This window comes from Sphaerodactylus townsendi, linkage group LG11, assembly GCF_021028975.2.
Source record: "Sphaerodactylus townsendi isolate TG3544 linkage group LG11, MPM_Stown_v2.3, whole genome shotgun sequence".
Lineage (NCBI taxonomy): Eukaryota > Metazoa > Chordata > Lepidosauria > Squamata > Sphaerodactylidae > Sphaerodactylus > Sphaerodactylus townsendi.
The window spans coordinates 6,060,802-6,084,563 of record NC_059435.1 but is presented as its reverse complement, the minus strand read 5'-3'; the positions used below and the strand labels follow the sequence as shown (position 1 = coordinate 6,084,563).

Genomic DNA, 23,762 nt, shown 5'->3' with positions numbered 1-23,762 from the left:
ACGCAGCTTTCTTGCCAGGGTGGGAATGGCTCGATCACCAGGAAGTACAATTAATGCTCCCCAAATGCCCCTTTCGGGTGATTCTAGTAATATGAGCCTCTTAGGACAATAATTTCAAATTCCTGGAGTATGCAGAAATATCTTAACTATTTCAATAGCCCAGGAAGTGAGTGAGTGAGTCAGTCTGTGAGCAAGGCCAATGTTTGCATACAGAGAGAGTCATTACCCTATGATGCAATACTGTCTTTTCGTTGAGTTGATGAGATTTTGAGGGGCTAGACTCAACAGCCCGCTTGCTTGGGAGGCTGATTCCCCTTCTGTTTTCTGGGGGACGTGACGCAATTGTGCAGCGACAGGGAAACCTTCCATTTTTGTGCAGAACATTAAGGCAAAGGGGCCTGCCAGGAAACCTAAGTACGAGATGCTTTTTTCCCTTTCAGAGTTGTGCAGCGTGTGGGTGTGACTTGCACTGAATGTATTAAAGCCTCTTCTGACATACATAACAGGGAGTTCCCGGACCTGTCGAGCCGGTTTGTCTAGAGGGCAAACAATAAGAATATAACTATTGTAATTAGGAAGGAGGCGGGCGCAAAAATTAATGACAGCGACTCTGAAGTTACAGCGAGCGACTTCAAGGGCTTCCCTGCGCAGGTGACCGAATGCGTTCGAATTGAGCACGTAAAGGATCACAGGGGATCCAATGGTGGAGCAAAAGATATGGCTCGAATGCGCTTCTCCTCCGGAAAAATGTGAGTGTGATGTAAATCTGTCTGTTTAAAAAATAGTGCGGGCAAGCCAGGTTCAAGGAGCGGGGAAGTTTTCAAACCGATGCAAAGGAAGGAAGCAACATTTAAGTCTCAAATTCCTGAATTTTGAATCTGAGTGTTGAGAAAAGGACTCCGAAGTTAAGGAAGAAGATGGGCTTTTTAAATACTTTTAAGTACTTTTTATACTTTTTAAAATACTTGCTTGGGGGAGGGGATGAGTTTCCTATACATTTTAAAAGGGCGAGAGATTGAAGGGTAAACGTGCTTCTTTTTTTGTCACAGCGGATGTTTTTTGGGAGGAGGTTTTCTTCCCCGAGGAATTATCCCCCAAGAAGTTCACTTGGGGGGTGGGGTGGGGGAGCAGAGGGCAGGCATGACAAGTAACCATAAGGGCAAGAAACCTGAGTGTGAATGGGATGAGTCCTTCATATGGGGCTCTGGCCTCGTTCTCTGAGGAGATTTAACCGCCGTGTTTCTCCACACGCACCAAAGGGTCTAATTGGCACACTACATTTGTATGTTCATATTGAAAACATCTTCTGGGGGCTTCCCAGAAATTAATGAGGGAGATAGCCCTGAGCTTCTGGAGAAAGGCAGTGTGGTTTAGTGGTTGAAGAATTAGATCAGGATCTGGAAAATCCAGGTTCGAAACCCGCATTCTGCCGTGGAATCTTGCTGGGTGGTCTTGGGCCAGCCACCCGTTGTCCGCCTGATTCTCCTTATAAGGTAATTGTAAGGATAAAACAGTGCAGAGGAAAACGACGTGGGTTGCTTTGGGTCCCAACTGGGCAGAGTGGTGGGGTATAAATTAAGAAATACTCAGCTGACGTTTGCTTTGGGCTCTGGGCTCAGTTAGGTGGGACTTGTCGATAGTTGTGAGAAAACTCTAGCAGTCCCTCTTTGTCACCCCAAAGCACAGACCCTTTCCCCACTTACCTTTGCTGCCCTTTGCTGCCGCAGCTACTCTCAAATGTGAAGTGTCGTTAGGGGCCTAGTGAAGCAGCAGCGCCAAGAAGATGCCCGCAGCAGCTCTGCTGCGAGCGAAATCATCAAAGAAGCGCCCGTTTCGAGGGAGCACCAGGGATGCAGCGCTGAGAAGCCCCGAGCTGGCAGCGTCCGAGGCGGCCTCGCGTTGTCGCCGCCCCTGTCGTGGGGAGTGCCCCGGGACCCCACGCTACTTGAGGAGAGTAGTGCGGGGCTTAAGGTAAGTGGGGAAAGGGCCACAGTTAGGAGGGGAGACCCTCAAAGTGCCCCATGCCTGGCAAAGAGAAGATGCCCTTGACACATCAGCCAAAGGTGGGTATGATGAGCATGACCAGGAAGAAGGAAATACCTCCGCCTACTTCTGGAAGTGCATCTTCCTAGGGCCGTGGTGGCGAACCTTTGGCACTCCAGATGCTATGGACTACAATTCCCATCAGCCCCTGCTAGCATGGCCAATTGGCAGGGGCTGATGGGAATTGTAGTCCATAACATCTGGAGTGCCAAAGGTTCGCCACCACTGTCCTAGGGTATTAATGGGCACATCAGCCCATTCTCAGGAGAACTTACTTACTTACTTACTTACTTATTTATTTATTTATTTATTTATTTATTTATTTATTTATTTATTTATTTATTTATTTATTATATTTGTATACCGCCCTCCCGAGAGGAGCTCAGAGGCGGTTTCCAACAACTATAAAAATCTACAACATCATAAATATAAGTTAATTAAAATACATAAAATATTAAACTAGAGATGGCTTCAACTATTCTATTCCCCCTTTTATGAACCCACGGGAGGCCAGATGTTTACTTATTATTGCGGTTGATATCATCCCGGCTGGCCAAGCATGCCACTGTGCGGAGACAGAGTCCGTTTTACAGGCCCTGCGGAAACTTTGTAAATCCCGCAGGGCCCTGATCTCACCTGGAAGCCTGTTCCACCAGGTAGGGGCCAGAGCCGTAAAAGCCCTGGCCCTTGTAGAGGCCAGCCGGATCGCCTTGGGGCCTCTTCCAAAATTCCTCACACAACCATGTGGCCAGTGGCTGGGACAATAATTACAGTCCCCTGGAAATGTAGATCAGTGGTCACTGTCCAGTTGTTTGCGAGAATGTGTTTCATTCAGCAAAATTTACCTGCTGCCATTTCCTTCAAATGTGGATACTGGGAAACATACAAAGAGTGCTCAGTGTTACTCAGAACCACCAAATGTGTACTGAGTGTTTAGTGTTTTTGAGCTCTCCACATTTTTTTAAACAATTCTGAAATGTGTTTTGTGTTCCTGAGAGCTGATTCTGAAATACCATTGGCACAAAATTCCTAAGCACAAAATTCCTAAACAACATTTAGTTTCAGTTATACCCTGCCTTTCTGTCCAATGGGGCCCCAATGAGGCTTATATCAGTCTCCTCTTCCATTTTATCTTCACAACAACCTTGCGAGTAGTCTGAATGGCTCTTAGTGAACCAAAGCCATAAGCATTAATGCCCTTGCCGGATCCTACTCTTGAGTTCAGATATTTGAGGAAGAGGAGGCTTATATCAGCCTCCTCTTCCATTTTATCTTCACAACAACCTTGCAAGTAGTCTGAATGGCTCTTAGTGAACCAAAGCCATAAGCATTAATGCCCTTGCCGGATCCTACTCTTGAGTTCAGATATTTGAGGAAGAGGAGGCTTATATCAGCCTCCTCTTCCATTTTATCTTCACAACAACCTTGCGAGTAGTCTGAATGGCTCTTAGTGAACCAAAGCCACAAGCATTAATGCCCTCGCCAGATCCTCCTCTTGAGTTCAGATATTTGACTCCAGCAGTAGCTGGGTGGATATAAGAGGTCTGGGCCTTTCCTTTGTCCCGAGCATCTTGGGGATGGCAGCCACCAGGTGGGACTTTGGGATCTCCTGAAATTACAGCTCATTACTATGGATATCAGTTCCCCTGGAGAAAACGGAACGGCTGGAGGGTGGAGTCTGTCGCACGCCCCTCTGAGGTCTCCGGGAGTTTCCCAACCTTGTGATGGGCAGATATTTATTATTGATGTGTGTACTTCATTTATACCCTGCCTTTCTTCCCAACGGGGACCCGGATTTTCCTCCATCGTTCTCTTTTCCTCGCTTTTATTCTCACAACAGCCCTTTGAAGTAGGTTAGGCCGAGTGTGTGTGGCCACCACGAGGCCACTCAGTCAGCTTTCACGGCAAAATGTGAATTCAGACTCAGGTGTCCCGAATCCTGATCTGTCCCTCTCGAATACCCAGCCTCGAGAGAGAGAACCCCCCCCCCCAAAGTATCATGCCTGCTCTCTTTCGATAGGCTTCTCCTTTATGAATTGATTCCACCTTCCTTCAGACGATCTAAGCGAGGGGTGGCCAACCTACAGTGCGCCAGATGTTCATGGACTACAATTCCCATCAGCTCCTGCCAGCAGGGCCAAATGGCCATGGGAATTGTAGTCCACGAACATCTGGCGCACCGTAGGTTGGCCACCCCTGATCTAAGCCAATGATTACAAAACCTTAGGGCAGTGGTGGCGAACCTATGGCACGGGTGCCAGAGGTGGCACTCAGAGCCCTCTCTGTGGGCACGCGTGCACAGAGTTCGTCATGTGATAATAGTACAATTATTTCAGGGAGATTATTAGCACTAAACCTAAGACCTAGTTTTGGGGAAGCAGGGTAGGTAACCCTGTTAAGTGCTATTAAACCCTACTGATTTTAATGGGAAGAACTAAAGCGTGATCCTTTACGTGGGAGTAAGCTCGGTTGCTGGCAATGGGGCTTGCTTCTGAGTAAACCCTCTTAGGGTTGTGATTCACCCGTTCGAAGAGTTGCACAGTTGCTTCAAAGCAAAGCCACCGACTACCACCAAGCTTACTCCGGACTAACGGGCGCCTTGGAGCCAACTGTTTTTTCTATACTAAAACCTCAGTATTCAGGTTAAATTGCCATGTTGGCACTTTGTGATAAATAAGTGGGTTTTGGGTTGCAGTTTGGGCGCTCGTTCTCGAAAAGGTTCGCCATCACTGCCTTAGGGGGTAGCTTGGCATGTCTTTCAAAACCAGTCCTGACTCTGGAATGCTGCCATGCTGCTCACGGCTTCCAAAAATGTTCCAGAAGTCCAGCCGTGGCATTGCGAGCTCCAAACGGAGCACACCAACATGCTGCCGACGCGGACTGGCATCTCAGTCACCCCCAAGTTCCAAGCCAAGGTCAAAAGAGCCTGAGAAAATGTCCTTCTCTTTTCCCCCTTCAGCACAGCTCTACCTCACAGTTTCTCCTGTTGCTCCGGAATATCGTTTGAGGCCTATACAAATATTACCCTATTCCTTCTGGCCTGGTTATATGCCTCACCTCTCAAATACAGTGGGAGGACTTCAAAGGAGCCTTGTGATAATTGTAGACTTTCGAATTCTCCTTAATTCCAACTCAACTACAAATCTACAAAATCTGCTGAACGTGGGATTTTCTATTATACGAGATTTTTGTGCATACATTTATTTGCAGTGGTTATCTGATGTCTGTTGTATTCATCCGAGACTTTTAGCTTGACAGTACTTGACAATATGTAAGAACTTCCTGAGCAATATTGATATGAACATATAGTTTATAATGTTTTAAGCCATATATTTAGTCATATAAAGTATATTACAGGTAATTTATAAAAGATCAGTAAGATGCTGTTAGTTAAACAAAGAACTGTAATTTCATTAGTAGAGAGGCTTTGCTTGGAAGAAGGGAGGGGAGATTTCTGCACTTTTCAGTAAAGTCTGATACACATGCTGTGGAATTTGGGTACGGCCTCTCACCAGAAAGATAAAGGAGACAAGGCGTACAGAAAAACACAGATAAGGGCGAAGTAAAACTGGGTTGATATAGCAACCAAGATCTCTGAACGGGGCAAGATGACATAAAGAAACACGCCCAATTGTGGAAAGCAAGGTGGGCTTGGGAGAGGAGTGGAGATTCAAATGGCAATGTGTACGTATTCCAAATTAGCCAATGGTCAGAAGACAAGGAGGGATGTTTGTAAGAGGGTATAAATTATGTTACGCAAGCAACAGCCCCTTGAACCTCCTCCCTGTTGCTAACAGAGGAGAGTTCCCTCTTCTGCTCAGAATTGAATGAAAACAATAAATCTCTGAACACTGAAGAAGCTTTTGGATGGTTATTTTTGTAACCGGTCAGAGCTTTTGCTCTGTGGACAGGGCCTTGCCCTGTGCCTATCAATATTCCCACATCCCAGCTCCATTTTGTGGTTGCGTTAGGGGCAGCGCTGGAGTAGACTGGCAGTTTTATACGTGGAAATCATACATGAGTTTTCCTGTTAGACATAGTTTTTATTGCCCGTTTTGGCTCTCCTATTGCTTGCAACCACCGTTTTTTTGCTTTGTTTTATTTTAAATGCTCATATTGTTTGAAGCAAACACATAGTTCGATAATATTAACACTCTGAGGGGCAATTGAACTTGTGCTGATTTGAATTCTTCTAGAAAGGGACGGGACGTTTTGTGCTGATGATGTACTGGATGCTCCCAAACTGTAAAGTTTGCTCTGTAACTCCGCTGCCATCTTTTCATCTATTGCCTGCATTTTTAATAGGGGTGTGTTGTGATGAGATTCCATTCACGAGATGGGCCATCTCTGAAGTCAGTTGTTGGGGCCGGGAATCCGGCAAGAAATATTGCAGGGGAGATGAATGGGCTGCCGGGAGGAGAGCACGGCCCCTCTTTCCAGTAAGCAGGCCGGTTGCTGCTCATTTTACAACCCCGTAAGGAGGGCAAGAAGCTTTACAACTGCAGTGCCCAGCTCTGTCTCTGCTCTTTGCTAAGCCATGACTCATGCAGTTGCGCTGCACGCATTTAGCCTCTCACAATGAACCACGAGCAGGTTTTGGCAGGATTATTGGTGTCTTGAGTAAGCAAAGGAATAGACGGAGCATCACATTGTTTGCTCGGAAACTGAGGGGTCCATCCAGCTCTCTTGGAGGGGGGGGTGTGCATTATAGGCCCGATCCAGCCAAGTCCAGGCGTTTATCAGCCCCATTAATTGCAACAGAAGCCATTTGAACTAGAGGAGTGATGGCGAACCTTTTCGAGGCCAAGTGCCCAAACTGCAACCCAAAACCCACTTATTTATCGCAAAGTGCCAACATGGCAATTTAACCTGAACACTGAGGTTTTAGTATAGGAAAAACAGTTGACGCCAAGGCACGCGTTACTCAGGAGTAAGCTTGATGGTAGTCGGTGGCTTTGCTTTGAAGCAACTGTGCAGTGCTTCGAGCAGGTGAATCACAACCCTAGGAGGGTTTACTCAGAAGCAAGCCCCATTGCCAGCAACTGAGCTTACTCCCAGGTAAAGGATCACGCTTTAGTTCTTCCCATGAAAATCAGTAGGGTTTAATAGCGCTTAACAGGGTTACCTACCCTGCTTCCCCAAAACTAGGTCTTAGGTTTAATGTTAATAATCTCCCTGAAATAATTGCACTATTATCACATGATGAACGCTGTGCACATGTGCCCACAGAGAGGGCTCTGAGTGCCACCTCTGGCACCCGTGCCATAGGTTCGCCACCACTGAACTAGAGAGATTGACTTCTTTTCTGATCCCCATTGAAACAATTGCGCCGGCTGAGGTTTGCTTTTTTCTGCTGGAATTTCTTTGCAATTTGGGGGCAGACCTGGGGAAGGTGAGGTTTCAGGGGAGAAGGGCTTCAGCAAGAGATGCTGCAGAGTTTACCCTCCAAAGCGGCCATTTTTACCCGGGGAACTGAATTCTGCAGTCTGGCGACGGGCTGTAATTTGAGGGGATCCCCAGACCCTGCTTGTAGGTTTTCAAACCAAGTGCATAGCGTAATGCCATCGAGACCACCTTCCAAAGTAGCCATTTCCCCCAGGGGAATGGATCCCTGTTGCCGGGGGATCAGTTGTAATAGCGGGAGATCTCCAACCTGGAGGTTGTGAGTCCACCATATTGTATCAAACGGGCAGGTGCATCAGAAGGTACTACATAATGACCACTCTGCACCAATAGCTTTAGGTCATGAAGTACCAAGTAATCTTGAAAGCATTTTTAGAATACTAATCTTAAACCAAAATAAACAAATCTAAAGCAAACGTCCGAGGGGATAAGCAACATGGATCTTTCCTCGAGTTGTCTGAATTTTGCTGAAACATTGGACTGTCGCTTTAAATTTGCCATACTTGCAAGTGTACTTTGCTTTCCCTTGAGGGCAATTGTGCAGCTTCAGTGTGAACAGCCGAATGGCAGTCACGATATGAGAACCTGTGTATGTGGTGATGGCCACTCACCTGGATAGCTTTCAAAGGGGCTTGGACAGATTTATGGAGGAGAAGTCGATCTATGGCCACCAATCTTGATCCTCCTTGATCTCAGATTGCAAATGCCTTAGCAGACCAGGTGCTCAGGAGCAGCAGCAGCAGGAGGAGGCCCTTGCTTTCACCTCCTGCCTGTGAGCTCCCAAAGGCACCTGGTGGGCCACTGCGAGTAGCAGAGTGCTGGACTAGATGGACTCTGGTCTGATCCAGCAGGCTCCTTCTTATGTTCTTAAAGGCCATTGCTTTCACCTCCTGCCTGTGAGCTCCCAAAGGCACCTGGTGGGCCACTGCGAGTAGCAGAGTGCTGGACTAGATGGACTCTGGTCTGATCCAGCAGGCTCCTTCTTATGTTCTTAAGGCCATTGCTTTCACATCCTGCATGTGAGCTCCCAAAGGCACCCTGGTGGAGCCCACTGCATGATGAGTATGAAGATTATAGTGCTGAGACTAGATGGACTCTGAGTCACAGTTGATCAGCAGGCTCCTTCTCTTATGTTCTTAAGGCCCATTGCTTTCCCACACATCCCTTGCCTGCTTGAGCTCCCAAAAGGAGGCACCTGGTGGGCCACTGTTGAGTAGCAGAGTGCTGGACTAGATGGACTCTGGTCTGATCCAGCAGGCTCCTTCTTATGTTCTTAAGGCCATGGCTTTCACCTCCTGCATGTGAGCTCCCAAAGGCACCTGGTGGGCCACTGCTGAGTAACCCAGAGTGCTGGACTAGATGGACTCTGGGGTCTGATCCAGCAGGCTCCTTCTCTTATGTTCTTAAAGGCCATTGCTTTCACCTCCCCTGCATGCTTGAGCTCCCCAAAGGCACCCTGGTGGGCCACTCTTTGGCGAGTGGCGGAGTGCTGGACTAGATGGACTCTGGTCTGATCCAGCAGGCTCGCTTCTTATGTTCATTAAGGCCATTGCTTTCCACATCCCTGCCTGCCAAGGCTCCCAAAGGCACCTGGTGGAGCCACTGCGAGTAGCAGAGTGCTGGACTAGATGGACTCTGGTCTGATCCAGCAGGCTCCTTCTTATGTTCTTAAAGGCCATTGCTTTCACAGCATCCTGCATGTGAGCTCCCAAAGGCACCTGGTGGAGAGCCCACTCTGCTTGAAGTAAGCAAAGTGCTGGACTAGATGGACTCTGGTCTGCAATCCAGCAGGCTCCCTTCTTATGTTCTTAAAGGCCATTGCTTTCACACATCCACTGCATGTGAGCTCCCAAAGAGGCACCTGGTGGGCCACTGCGAGTAGCAGAGAGCTAGACTAGATGGACTCTAGTCTGATCCAGCAGGCTCCCTTCTTATGTTCTTAAGGCCATTGCTTTCACCTCCTGCATGTGAGAGCTCCCAAAAGGCACCTGGTGGGCCACTCACGAGAGTAGCAGAGTGCTGGACTAAGATGGACTCTAGAGGTCTGATCCAGCAGGCTCCTTCTTATGTTCTTAAGGCCATTGCTTTTCACCTCCTGCATGTAGGCTCCCAAAAGGCACCTGGTGAGCCCACTGCGAGTAGGAAGAGCTGGACTAGATGGACTCTAGTCTGATCCAGCAGGCTAGTTCTTATGTTCTTAAGGCCATTGCCTTCACCTCCTGCATGTGAGCTCCCAAAGGCACCTGGTGAGCCCTTTCACGAGTAGCAGAAGTGCTGGACTAAGATGGACTCTGGTCTGATCCAGCAGAGCTCCTTCTTATGTTCTTAAGGCCATTGCTTTCACCTCCTGCATGTGAGCTCCCAAAGGCACCTGGTGGGCCACTGCGAGTAGCAGAGTGCTGGACTAGATGTACTCTGGTCTGATCCAGCAGGCTCCTTCTTATGTTCTTAAGGCCATTGCTTTCACCTCCTGCATGTGAGCTCCCAAAGGCACCCTGGTGGAGCCCTCTGCAGTAGCAGAAACTGGACTAAGATGGACTCTGGTCTGGTGGCAGGCTCCTTCTTATGTTCATAAGGCCATTGCTTTCACCTCCTGCATGTGAGCTCCCAAAGGCATCTGGTGGGCCACTGCGAGTAGCAGAGTGCTGGTCTAGATGGACTCTGAGTCCCTGATCCAGCAGGCTCCTTCTTATGTTCTTAAGGCCATTGCTTTCCCACATCCTGCATGCTTGAGGCTCCCAAAGGCACCCTGGTGGGCCACTGCGAAGTAGCAGAGTGCCTGGACTAGATGGACTTTCTGGTCCTGATCAAGCTTAGGCTCCTTCTTTATGTTCTTAAGGCCACATTGCTTTCCACCTCCTGCATGCTGAGGCTCCCAAAAGGCACCTGGTGGAGCCACTCACTTGATGTAGCCAGAGTGCTGGACTAGATGGACTCTGGTCTGATCCAGCAGGCTCCTTCTTATGTTCTTAAGGCCATTGCTTTCACATCCTGCATGTGAGCTCCCAAAGGCACCTGGTGGGCCACTGCGAGTAGCGGAGTGCTGGACTAGATGGACTCTGGTCTGATCCAGCAGGCTCCTTCTTATGTTCTTAAGGCCATTGCTTTCACATCCTGCCTGTGAGCTCCCAAAGGCACCTGGTGGGCCACTGCGAGTAGCGGAGTGCTGGACTAGATGGACTCTGGTCTGATCCAGCAGGCTCCTTCTTATGTTCTTAAGGCCATTGCTTTCACATCCTGCATGTGAGCTCCCAAAGGCACCTGGTGGGCCACTGCGAGTAGCAGAGTGCTGGACTAGATGGACTCTGGTCTGATCCAGCAGGCTAGTTCTTATATTCTTATGTGTGGGGAGATTCTCCGGCAATATATTAAGCCTCCTAAATATGAATGATCTTCTGGCATTTAGGAAAGGGGTGTATAAGCTTCGGCCAGCCTGAAAGGTGTGGAAACATGGAGAGCAAACATATTGGAACTCGATTTAGTAAGGGTTTGGGTTTTTTCCGCTCCTTGCCAGGTTAGAAACAAACTAAGCAGCGTGGGGTCACGGATTCTCTGTTTCATATCTTGTTCTATATTGATGGACTTGGAAGAAGTCACAACAAAATCAAAACCTAATTCAATTGCCCATTTTGTATGGAAAAGAATTGTTGACACACACATTGTATGGCTGAATGTACTGATACTTATTTGAATCTTTAATGGAGAACATCCTCTGTCATTTTTGTAGAAATCGTTCAATACCTGTGGAAAAAAACCAGAAAGCTGGATTGTTTATTTTGGTTGAAGATTGGCATTCTATAAAATGCTTTCAAGATGATTTGGTACTTTGTGACCTACAGCTATTGGTGCAGAGTGGCTATTGTTGTACCAGCAGGAGGTTGGAAACCATATTCCCCACCCCCATCCTGGTCACGTCTGTTTACTCAGAGAGTGGACTTATAGGTAACTCAAGGCTCCTGCATCTTCACAGGACTCATCTCTCTTCCTCCATGGGGTGGGAGAAACTTTAGGAGGGCAACTTTTACCAGGACAGTAGGGTTGCCAGCTCTAGAGTAGACCAAATATTTCCTTCTAAGTGGGTAGGGGCTGGGTGGATGCCATCCAGGGGTCCGCAGTTCAGAGCAGAGAACGAGACTGAAGGATAAACTTCCATCTCTGAAAGATCATCAAAATCAGCATAATATGGAGCTCCCGTGGAGAATGAGAGGGAGTCTGCTAAGCCTGTTTACATGACTCCAGATGCCTCTCTGAGGCGATCCTACACATACTTTCCTGAGTGTAAACCTTGTAAATAAAATGGGACATAACCTCTGAGTAGGCCAGCTTCAGTGTTCTTTCTGAGTGTCTCAAGCAGCCTTCTGAGATGTATCTGCAGGAGTTCTAAGTTTAAAGTTTGATTCCCTTGTTCGTTGTTCCACAATTGATTAATGTCTATTTCAAGGGGGGCAGCTGAACTGATTCCACTGAAAAACGTGGCATTTGAGGCAGTGGTGGGATCCAAAAATTTTAGTAACAGGTTCCCATGGTGGTGGGATTCAAACAGTGGTGTAGTGCCAATGGGGCTGGGTGGGGCACGACGGGGGCGTGGCCGGGCATTCCGGGGGCGGGGCATTAATAATTTCTCTGTTACTGTAAAAAACTCTTACTGTAATAAAAAAAGTTCCTAATTTCCAGCTGGTATCTTTCTGTCCATAATTTAAACTCATTATAGCAAGTCCGATCGTCTACTGCCAACAGAAACAACGACTTCTCCTCTAATCGACTGCCTGTCAAATACTTAATACTTTCAATTTTTAATTTTGTTTCTAGAAATCAAAAGAAGGATACTTTCCTTAAACAAGGAACTTTACCATATTTCTAAAACATGTTTTTAAAACAGCCCAACAGAGAGAATTATCCCGTTTTCTACCTTTGCTAACTAGCCACATAGGAAACGACAGGACTTTATGATTTTTGGACCTAATGGGATTTCTAACGGAAAAGCAGACCCAATTAGTAACCCCCTCTCAGCACACACAAATAATTAGTAACCCGCTCTCGGGAACTGGTGGATCCCACCTCTGATTTGAGGCAAGAGTGAAGGGATTGGGCAGCCAGTGCTTGCAAAAGAGAGAAGGACGGACAGATGGACGGGTTTCAGTGAAGAAGACAGAACTGTTTTGGGCAGCTTGACGGTTGAGGGACTTGAGTTTTTCTGATACTGCAAACCTAATTCGTATTGACATTTTGTAAGAATGCAAGAGCTCTACTGGATTAGACCAGTGGTCCTTCGGGCCTCTCTTACGCAGTGGCCAGCCAGTTCCTCTGGAAGCCCAACAACAGGGCACAGAGGCCCAGGCCTTCTCCTGATGCAGCCTCCTCCAGGCACGGGTATTTAGAGGCTGACTGCCTCTGAGTGTGGAGGTTCCATTTAGTCACCATGGCTAGTAGCCACGGATGGGCCTATATTTCAGGATTAATGTCAATAGGCTATAATGATTCTGTTTTTCTTCAGTAGTCATTCTTTGCGATGCACATATTCATTTCCTTCAGTCCTTTCACGGTCGAACTCATTTTGCAAGTGCAATTAAAAAAACTCGGAACCAATTTCATTCCACAACTCCCAGGTCAATTGTACCACGACTGATGTGGGCACCTCTGAGACAGCATCGTGGTCCCCAGCTTTTTTGAGCCTCTTCAGCATGCTAACACAGCCTGGTGGGCATGGACATAAAATGGCTGCCGTAGGAGGCGGAGCCAGAGCCAGAGCCAGAGCCAGAGCCAGCCAACTAATGGCTGATGCAGCTAACCTTCAGTCACCCAGTGAAAATCCTTGTGCTGTTCTCGCCGCTGCCGCTGCCAAAGCAATTCTTTTAAAAGTCTGCACAGCCAATCAAAGCCTCGTTGGGCAACAGCCTCACCTGGCCCAGCTCACTTTCTACAAACTCTAGGTATGCACCTGGAAACATATTGGAGGGTGCTGTGGAGGCCGTGGGCACCACGTTGGGGATCACTGTCCCAACACAGCACAGTCTTAGTACTGAAGAATATATACATCCTAAAAAGGTTTTTTAAAAAAAATTTTCAGGAGCACCCTCTAAACACAGACTTATCTAGTAAATTTTTTAAAAAAATTCAGGAGCAGCAGTGGCATAGGAGGTTAAGAGCTCGTGTATCTAATCTGGAGGAACTGGGTTTGATTCCCAGCTCAGCCACCTGAGCTGTGGAGGCATCTGGGGAATTCAGATTAGCCTGTACACTCCCATACACGTCAGCTGGGTGACCTTGAGCTAGTCACAGCTTCTCGGAGCTCTCTCAGCCCCACCCACCTCACAGGGTGTTTGTTGTGAGGGGGGAAGGACAAGGAGATTGTAAGCCCCTTTGAGTCTCCTGCAGGAGAGAAAGGGGGGATATAAATCCAAGCTCCTCCTCCTTCTCCTCCTCCTCCTCTTCTTCTTCTAATTTTTACATTTTTTAGTGTTAGTATCGATTTTTCAATCTATCAATATGGTTATTTAATTTTTTTAATATGAAGATCTAAAGATATGCAGGAGTGAAGAGGCTATGGGAAATGGAAATGATATGGTGGGACAAGAAGTGGGAAGTAGTCGGCAACAACGAGGACGTCCAGGAGGAAGTGTGCAAAGCAACACAAGAGGGGGATATGGGGGGTAGAACTAGGCTGGCGGGCTGCAGGCGGAGGGAAGAGGTCCAGGGCAAATCTGTGCCCACTGGCAAATCTGTCCTGCCCTGGCAGCGAAGCAAAATTAAAATGGTGCTATAAGTGGATTTGCTTGCTGCGGGGAGAGTGGAAAGTGAAAGTGGGGCTAGAGGATATAGGTCCACACAAGAAATCTTGCTGCGGTGGACATTCGCCTCCACCACCCAGCAAACATCTTGTGCGTAATTGGCCTATCTTTGCCCAAAATATGCTTGAGTAAAACAGTCCAAGACCTGCAATATTCTGTTGCAGCACTAGAGGGTAGAAAGACTCTGAGAAACTCAGAATTTCCACTGATGCTTCTTAGTGGCAATGGGCCCGGCCGGTGGCCTGTTAAGGAAAAGCAAAGATTGCTCTTGAAATGTGACCATTTGAATTTTTCCAACTAACAACCAGGCCAGTGCCGAGGTAAAAACTGTACTTTGCTTAATCTGTTTTGCTTGGGGTCGTTACTGTTGGTGCTTTGGAGGGTGTGTGTGTGGTAACCAGCATGAATGTTCTTGCAATTACTTTTCATTCCTGATTGAGCTGTGGGCCCAAGGCTCGTGAGCTCCTCAATGGTGATTTCACTGTTATCAGAATGAATAGCACCACTTTAGAGAACAAGGGGAATCCATTCTTTAAAGCTCTATATGTAAAGACTCCAAAACTAACATCACAAGGAGCAGACTGGTGTGCAATTTTATGTGCCTTGTATATTAAGGTGACCAGATGGTCACCTTTGTGAACCAAGGAGACAGGGAGGTAAGGTGGTGGCTGGCTCGCGCCTTGCGACGTTGCATGTGCACACACACACAGCCACAGGAGTGCACGGCCTTCTGGGGCTTGCCGTTTCCCGCCCTGTGACAGGGCGGAAAACGGCAAGCCCAAGGTTGTGCTCCTGCAGCCGCACGCGCAGGAGACTGCCGCACTGCCTTGCACCCCAGAAGGCAGTCTGCAGCAGCTCTCCCAAAAAAGTGCATCCCCAGGAGACAAATTTAAGAAAAAAACCACCACGTGGGGCCTTGGAGACCAAATTATGGTTTAAAGGCGGGACTGTCCCGCCAAAAGCGGGACGTCTGGTCAGCCTATTTTATGTGCTTTTCTGCTCATGGTGAGGGAGCAATAAAAATAGCATATTTCCCCCCCCCCCTCTGCACCTGAAGCAATTGTCTATTCTGGCACCTGAAGAATTTGCCATTATTCTGCTCACAGTGGCCAATCATAGGGCTGCCAACATCCAGGTGGGGCCTGGAGATCTCCAGGAATTACAATTAATCACCAGGCCACAGAGAACAGCTCCTCTGGAGAAAATGGTTGGTTTGGAGGCTGGACTGTAGGGTCTTGTGCCCCGTGGAGGCCCCTTTTCTCCCCCAGCCCCAGTTCTGGGGTGGGGAATACAAGGACATTTTAAGAGCAGAGGCTGGTGAGGGCAACTTTGGGAAGGGACCAACTCTGCAACTTTTTTGCAGATCACCCTCCAAAGCCACTATTTTCTCCAGGAAAACTGATCTCTGAGCCCTGGAGATCAGCTGTAATCCCAGGAGATCACTCGTCACCGCCTGGAGGTTAAATATATCAAGAAATCAAGAGGCACCTCCAATGAGAAAAAGACAAAAGCACAGATCTGCTTTCGTAACTGGTGAACCTAAAATCTGCTTATAATCTAATACTTGTGTAATTATTTAAAATATTTTTTTCCAAACAATTTTGTGAACATTTGGTTGTGAAGGTTTACGCCTTTAACAATTGTGTGGAGGAATTTCTTTTGAATAATTACACGTCTCCAATTATAAATTCCCTTTATTTTTACATATTACAAGAGCATCTCGGTTTTTGGGCTTTTGGTTTGTGTGGGTGCCTGTTGATTTCTTGATATAGTTGATGCTATTGGGACTCCTCCCCTGCCTGGCAACCACAGGGCACAGATGTGCTGTTCTCCCATCAGAGGGGGTCTAATACAAGCTTCCATGGTTAAGCTGAGAGATTTGCATTTTGCTTCTTTTCAAAAGGGCAGGGGCTGCTCCAGTTCTTTCCAGGCCCAGTTACATCAGCATTTCTGCACTGAGGTTCTTACTAGATACAAAAATAGATGGGCTAATTTATTCTGAAGCCTATTGGGTGAATCGCTAGGGCCAAGTTTTATTGGGTCCCCGTGGAATTAAGATGCGATGAGAAAATGGAGCATTGGCATTCTGCCTTTGCGCCCCGCTTGCCTGGAGAGACCCTCGCTGGGGCCACCGTACGTCAACTGCGGCTTGATGGCACTTTACAAACCCACACAAGAAAATGGGGCAAAGCAAAGGGGGGGGGGGAAAGTGATAGTGTGCGAATGAAGGCTTCTCCGTTAGCATTCCCAGCACAGGCTTGGGAAATTCATGGAGATTTGTGGGGAGGAGCATGGAAAGAGCGGAGTCTGCGGAGGGAAAGGAGCTCAGTGAGGATGTGTTGCCAAAGTCCATCCTCCAAAAGGCCATTGCTTTCACATCCTGCATGTGAGCTCCCAATGGCACCTGGTGGGCCACTGCGAGTAGCAGAGAGCTGGACTAGATGGACTCTGGTCTGATCCAGCTGGCTTGTTCTTATGTTCTTATGCTTCCAGGGCAATTGATCTCTGAATGTCTATAGCAGGGACGTCCAGCTCTGGTGCCAATTGGCCATGCTGGCAGGGGCTGATGGGAATCATAGTCCATGAACATCTGGGGCACCAGAGATAGACACCGGTGGTCTATAGTTAGGTTGTGATTCTGTGAGAATACCCAGTCCCACCTGGAGGCTGACAACCCTTTTCCCCCAACCCTTTTCAGGCCAACCTCCAGGTGGGGTCTGGAGATGCTCCAGAATTACAGCTGATCTAATCTCACCCCACACGGGCCATAAATGCTCGGGGCCAGAGGAGACTTGCCGCGGGGAATTCCACCATTAGGATCTCCTGCAGGTTTTCGTTAATAACTAGAAGGTCCCGCATGGTTCGTAGGTGAGCTAGGGGCTTGCTGACCCCTTTATTCTCGTGCCCTGTAAACGGTTCCCTAGCAGAGAATTAGCCCCGCAACAAAGCTAATTACACCTTTGGGAGGGTAATTCACCCTGAGTGAAAGCATGCTGGCAGGTTTTATTGAGCTTGATTTTATCTTTTCTTAGGGTTGCAAATTCTGGGTTGGGAGATTCCTGGGGATTTGAGGAGGGTGGCCTTTGGAGGGTGACCTCGGCAGGGCAGAGTGCCGTAAGAGTGCTCTCCAAAGCAGCTGTTATGTACAGGGGAACTGACCCCCGGAGATCAGGCATAGTTCTGGACAATCTTAAGGTCCTGTCTGAAATTTTACAACTCTGTCTTCTGTAGTCATGTTTGGAAGTAGAAGCTGAGAGCCAGAGTGGCAGAGTGGTTGAGAACAGGTGGACTCTAATCTGGAAAACCGGCATGGACGTAGGTAAGGGGGGGGGGGTTTCCTCGGGTTTGAAACACCCCCATTCATGTCCGAAGCTCCGCCCCTCCGTTTGTGGGTTTTTTAAACATGTTAGTGCTTTTTTGGTTTTTGGCCTGCAGGGGGCGCATTGTTTGGGCTAGCAGCACCAAACTTTCAGGGATTGTTTGGGGGACTCTCCCGATGATACTACCCGGGTTTGGTGAGGTTTGGTTCAGAGGGTCTAAAGTTATGGACTCCCAAAGGGGGTGCCCCCATCCTCCATTGTTTCCAATGGGAGCTAATAGAAGATGGGGGCTACGCCTTTGAGGGTCCATAACTTTGGACCCCCTGTACCAAACTTCACCAAACCTGGGTGGTACCCCTGAACTCCCCCCCCCATAAAAATCTATACCTACGTCCCTGAAAACCAGGTTTGATTCCCCACTCCTCCCCCTGAGTGGCAGAGTTTTATCTGGTGAACTGGATTTGTTTTCCGGGTCCTCCCCATGTACTGCTGGGAGACCTTGGGCTAGTCATGATGGTCTTGGGCTTTTCAAGGAAAGAGGGGTGTGGAGAGATGAACACAGGTGGTTTGCCACTGCCCTTCTCTGCATACTTGGTGGTCTTACTTTGTGGTCTCCCATCCAGGCACTGACTGTGGCCAACCCTGCTCAGCTTCCAAGCTCTCGCAAGATTTGGTGAGTCTAGGCTATGAGAGCTGCTATTTGCTTGACTATTCTGAGTAAATTGGTGGTCTTATTAATGATCAGACCCTGCTAAGAAAGAATCGGCAGGGCTGCTTCAAAGGAAAGTTCTTCCTCAGTGATTTTTGGAGTTCTTTGAGAAAAATAACAAGCACTGGAGGGAGCCTGGGGTCGATTCCGCACTTGCGTTATCGACCTAAGTTCGAGCTGCGTTCGACCTAAGTGCTCCGCACAACCACTCGGATCGACGTGGTTTTGTACCAGCTTCGCCCTGTGTAACGGTCAAATTTCCGACTCCAGTTGGGAACTACTACTTTTTCCAGGGAACCACGCTCGAACTCAGCTCGATTCCAGTAAAGTGCGGAATCTCTGGTGCCAGGAGTCCCCCATTCAGCCAATCACAGCTGAGTGTTTCGGCCATGCGTACAGCTGGCCAATCAAAAAACGCCACCTTTGTCCCTCCACTCCTGTGGCAGTATTTTTGATAACGTGTGTGGGGATAGACGGAACATGGCCGTAGAACAGTAGCCAATCGGAACGGAGCGGCGAAGAGGCACAGGATGATTCCGCCCTCCGAGCTGGGATCAAGTTGGTTGCAGTGGGGAACAACAATAGCTTTGACCTAGGTCAGTACCCTTCTCAGGGAACTGGGTCGAACCTATTTTACTAGTGTGCGGAATCGCCCTGGGAGAGTTCCACTCCTCCCCTGGAGGTTGGCAACCTTAATTCCGCAAGCCAGTCACAGCAAACAATGTCAGCACAGGATGCCCTGCTAGTTTAGCACAGGCTAAAGAAGCCTTGGAGACTGACTGGCCTTGCTAGATAATGGAGGTAGAAGGAGGCTGCCCGGTTCCCTTGGGGTGCCCTGCAGACAGATCTCTAGTCCCCCATAACTGAAGAGCTGCAGCTTCCAATATCACAAACAGCCGGGAAGAAAATCCATGACTGCTTGTGCTAATTTATAAGCCTGCCTGAAAAAAGAAGCAGGCATTTCCTGCAAGCCACGTGCCTCTGGGACTCTGCTGATTTGCAGTAGACGGTTTTATGGAGCCTTCTGAGTTCTGATTCCATAGACCACACAAATGGATTTAAACTGCATGTCTGAAGATCCCAGTTGCTCTGGATCCCATATTCAGTACTTTGAGGTAAGCTCAAAAATGGGAGATGTCCAGTGATGGGATTCAAATAATTTAACAACCGGTTCCGGTTGAGCAGGGGAAGGGGGGCCAACCAGCTGCTGCACCCCCCGGCTGCCGTGGGCCCCCCAGCTCAATTGGGCCATGGGGGGCACACGGGGGAGGGGGGCGAAGTTGTGGGATTACAACCAGTTCACCGAATTAGACAAAAAATTAGTTGCCAGTTCTACCGAACCAGTGCGAACCGGCTGAATCCCACCACTGGAGACATCCCCAACTTGCATATTCCAGATTGGATATAAATGGGCATTTCAGGGAATACTCACACTCTCACGGGGGCAGTGTGCTGTATTGGGGTGTTGGACTAGGATCTAGGAGACCCAGGTTCGAATTCCCACTGTGTCATGGAGGCTCAGTGCAAGACCTTGCGCCAGTCATGTTCTCTCAGCCTAACCTACCCGACAGAGATGTTGTTCTGAGGATAAAATGAAGCAGAGGAGAACGACAGGTTGCAGAGGCGTACCAGGGGTAAATAGCGCCCGGAGACCAATTGTCTCCACGACGCCCCCCAGGCTCTGCCCCTGCCCTGCCCACCTCGGCGGGGTTGAGGGGGCTTGGAGGCAGCAGGAAGTCCTGCTGTCTCGTCATTTTTGCATGCCTCGGATGGGATCGAAGCACGTGAAAACGACGAGACAGCAGGACTTCCTGGTCACATGGGGCCCCCGATTTTGCACCCCCCATGTGGCCAGAAGAGTGGCGCCTGGGGACAAGGGGTACCCCTTGTCCCTAGGCAGATACGCCACTGACAGGCTGCTTTTGGGCCTCCGCTGGGTAGAAAGACAGAGCATAAGAGAAGTAAATAAATACAATTTTCGACACATTTTGATATATACCTGAGCCTATCATGCAGGTAAGAAAAGATCTGTACCTCGTCTCAGCCCCGTTTAGGGGCGGCTACAGAAAATCAAGTGTTCCATAGAAAATGCCGAAGCAGCACACGATCAAATGGTTCGCTGTGTGTGTGGGGGCAAAGCCAGTCATTTTGTTCAAGCATCACAATGGGGACTAAAAAGGTTTTTTTTGCACATCTATGGATGCACAAAGAATATGTGTGGCGAGATTGCTTTTTGTTTGTTTGTTTCCCTGTTAGCAACCTGAGATCATCAGTGCTTCAGACCCAAAAGGGTATCAGAACATGGAGTACCATCCTGGTCTTCAGGGCAGTGTAGTAGTTAAGATGTAGGACTAGGACAGTGGTGGCGAACCTTTGGCACTCCAGATGTTATGGACTACAATTCCTATCAGCCCCTTCCAGCATGGCCAATTGGCCATGCTGGCGAGAGCTTTGATAAGGAAATGTAGTCCACTAACATCTGGAATACTAAAAGGTTCGCCACTCCCTAAAACAGAATCTAGAGAGAAAGAGGATGAAGAAGAGTTTGAATGTATACCCCCTTTCTCTCCTGCAAAGGGGCTTACAAACTCCTTTCCCTTCCTCTCTCCACAACAGACACCCTATGCGGTAGGTGGGGCTGAGAGAGCTCTGAAGAACTGTGACTAGCCTAAGGTCACCCAACTGCCCAGCTGGTTTTTTCTTTCGGCTTTTTTCGCGCGTACTTTGGTAGCACTTGGTGGAGTGGACAGCTATATAGTCCCATGGTAACGCTTTGACTCATTTTCTCAATGGACTATGAATGAGTAGAAATGGACTGTGTGTTAGAAACATTTCTTGTGTATTTGACATGACCTTCTGTTCATTGATTGCTGACTAGTATAGGAGCAATTAACACAATACATTCATTGTAACGCTTCCTTTTGTTTTGGCAAGTAATTTTGGGGTTTTGGCTGACCCGGTTCTCTCTATTCCTAGTTTCATTCTTGCCTTTGCTTTTTTGTTTTATGTGTTGGAGTGCACAAGCTAATCTAGTTCACCAGATAAGCCTCCACAGCTCAAGTGGCAGAGCGGGGAATCAAGCCTCGTTCTCCAGATTAGAGTGCACCTGCTCTTAGCCACTACAGCACAGTGGCTCAGTAAGAACGTAACGGTATAAACCAGTGATGGCGAACCTATGACACGGGTGCCAGAGGTGGCACTCGGAGTCCTCTCTGTGGGCACACACACACAGAGTTCATCATGTGGGGGGGTGGAAAATCACCCCCCCACACACACACATCTAGGCTGGCCTGGGCCACTGAGCATGATGTGCACGCATCGCAGTGAGTAGGGAGGACTTGGCTGGTGGGCCTGGTGCCTGTGCTCCGGGTGGCTGCTGCCCGGGGGTGGGGGGAGAGGAGGCAGAGATGCTAGAGAGGCACAGAGCAGTGTGTGCGGGACTTACTGGAGGCTACAGCAGGCTGGCCCCTGCTCGAGCAGGAGGGGCAAAGAGAGAGGGAGCCAACCAGTTTTTTCTAAACTAAAACCTCAGTATTCAGGTTAAATTGCTGTGTTGGCACTTTGCGATAAATAAGTGGGGTTTGGGTTGCAATTTGGGCACTTGGTCTCCAAAGGTTCGCCATCACTGGTATAAACTCTTCTCTGAGAAGCTATTTTTTTCCTTTAGGGAACTGTAATCTGGATATTGTTAATTCCAGAACTCCAAGCTGCACCTGGAAGTTGGCAGTCCAAAGTCGGCATCTGCGTTTGTTGCAGGGTCTGTCTCTTGGTTTGCATCTTTGTTAGATGGCATGTTGCAGTTGATGAGAATCTGTTTTAGGTTAGGTGTTCTGCCTGTGTGCCAGGAAGGGATTGCAAATCTGGAGATATGTCTCTCTGTCAGAGATACTCCCCTATGAGAAGGCAGAAAAGGAGGACTACATCTCATGCTGGATAATAAGGCTTCTTGCAGATATGTTTCACTTTTAGTGGCAGGAGAGATGCTGCAGCTATGCTCACTTGCACTAAATCACTCCTGTCCTCACCTACACGGCATCCACTTCATTATAACATAAGAACATAAGAACTAGCCTGCTGGGTCAGACCAGAGTCCATCTAGTCCAGCATTCTGCTACTCGCAGTGGCCCACCAGGTGCCTTCGGGAGCTCACGTGCAGGATGTGAAAGCAATTCAAAGTCAGGCAGAGTCCTCTTGTCGCGGGCTTGGAGGCCACAGTCCTACGCAAGCACCTTCTCTTTAGAAAAGAACAGATTCATTGGCACTGATCTGGATGACCCAGCCTAGCTTGATCTCACCAGATCTTGCAGGTCATGTAGTGCCAGACCTGGTTGGGTGGGAAGGCCAAGGTTATTATGCAGAGGCAGACAATAGCAACCCTGAACATCTCTCACCTTGAAATCCCTACAGCAGGGGTGTCCAACTCTTGCGACCCAGATGTTCATGGACTACGATTCCCATCAGACCCTGCTAGCATGGCCAACTAGATAGTGGCCAACCTATGGTGCTTCAGATGCACCAATTGGCCATGCTGGCAGGGGCTGGAGGGAATCGTAGTCCATGAACATCTGGGCCACCAGAGTTGGACACCCCTACCCTACAGGGTCTCTCTAAGTTGGCTGCAACTTTCCAGTGCTTTCGACCAGCACACACCTTTTGGCTCACTCTTCTTTGACCTACCCCCATCTGGGCACCAGCAGAACTACTTCGACAGCAAGGCCCCGCCCAGTACTGCCTCACCCTCCCTTCCTCTCGAGAGCCACACTTGCTGTTTCTCCGCAGCTGCTGCCAACAGTCAGGTTCTGACTGTTCTTTGCTCGGTGGAAACAGTCTGACTGTGAACCTTTTGTGTTTCCTTAGAGCAGGGGGTTCCCCAGTGTTTGTGCCTGCAGGCGCCTCTGCCGTTCTGACACACAGTGGTGGACGCAGCCACAACACAGCTGCCCAAGGAGGCAAAGGCAGCAACGAAAGGTCTGCTGTAACTTACCTTCCATCACGCCGGGAAGATCCTTGTGCTGTGGTGGCTGCCAAAGCAACCTTATTAAAAAATCTGCATAGCCCATCAAATCTCCTTTGGCCAATCAGGAGGCCTCTGGACAAAAGCCCCACCTGACCACGCCCACTTTCTAAAAATACTCGACAGGTGCTACAAAAAGTGTCAGTGGGCCCTTTGGCACCCATGGGCACCATGTTAGGGACCCCCGCCTTAGGGGAACCACAGCAGAGCTGGAAGGGGAACTGTGCCTGGGGCAGGTGTGTGCCCTGCGCCTCTGCTCCCCCGCCATGCCCCAGAATGCCCCTGTCATGCCCCTGCTATTCCCCCGCACCGGCATGTGCCTGGTGCGTCACGCCCCCCGTGTCCCCTTGGCGCTACGCCACTGAACCATAAACAGGCCTTGCTTGGTCGAGTCAGAAGAGTGTGACTTTGAACAGACTTTTCTGATTTAACAGATGAAATTGTTATGACACCCGGCCTTTTAACGAATGTGTTGCTTGGGGTGG

General features: G+C 48.7%; 1 protein-coding gene across 1 annotated transcript in view; it reads left to right on the top strand.

Moving 5' to 3' along the window:
- Positions 1–670: 670 nt before the first annotated feature.
- Positions 671–23,762, top strand: part of PTPN3 (protein tyrosine phosphatase non-receptor type 3) — a 138,219-nt gene continuing 115,127 nt past the window's right edge. The window contains exon 1 of the mRNA XM_048510417.1: positions 671–749. Coding sequence (XP_048366374.1) covers positions 701–749 — 49 coding nt within the window. The 5' untranslated portion in view covers positions 671–700. The remainder of the gene's footprint in view (positions 750–23,762) is intronic.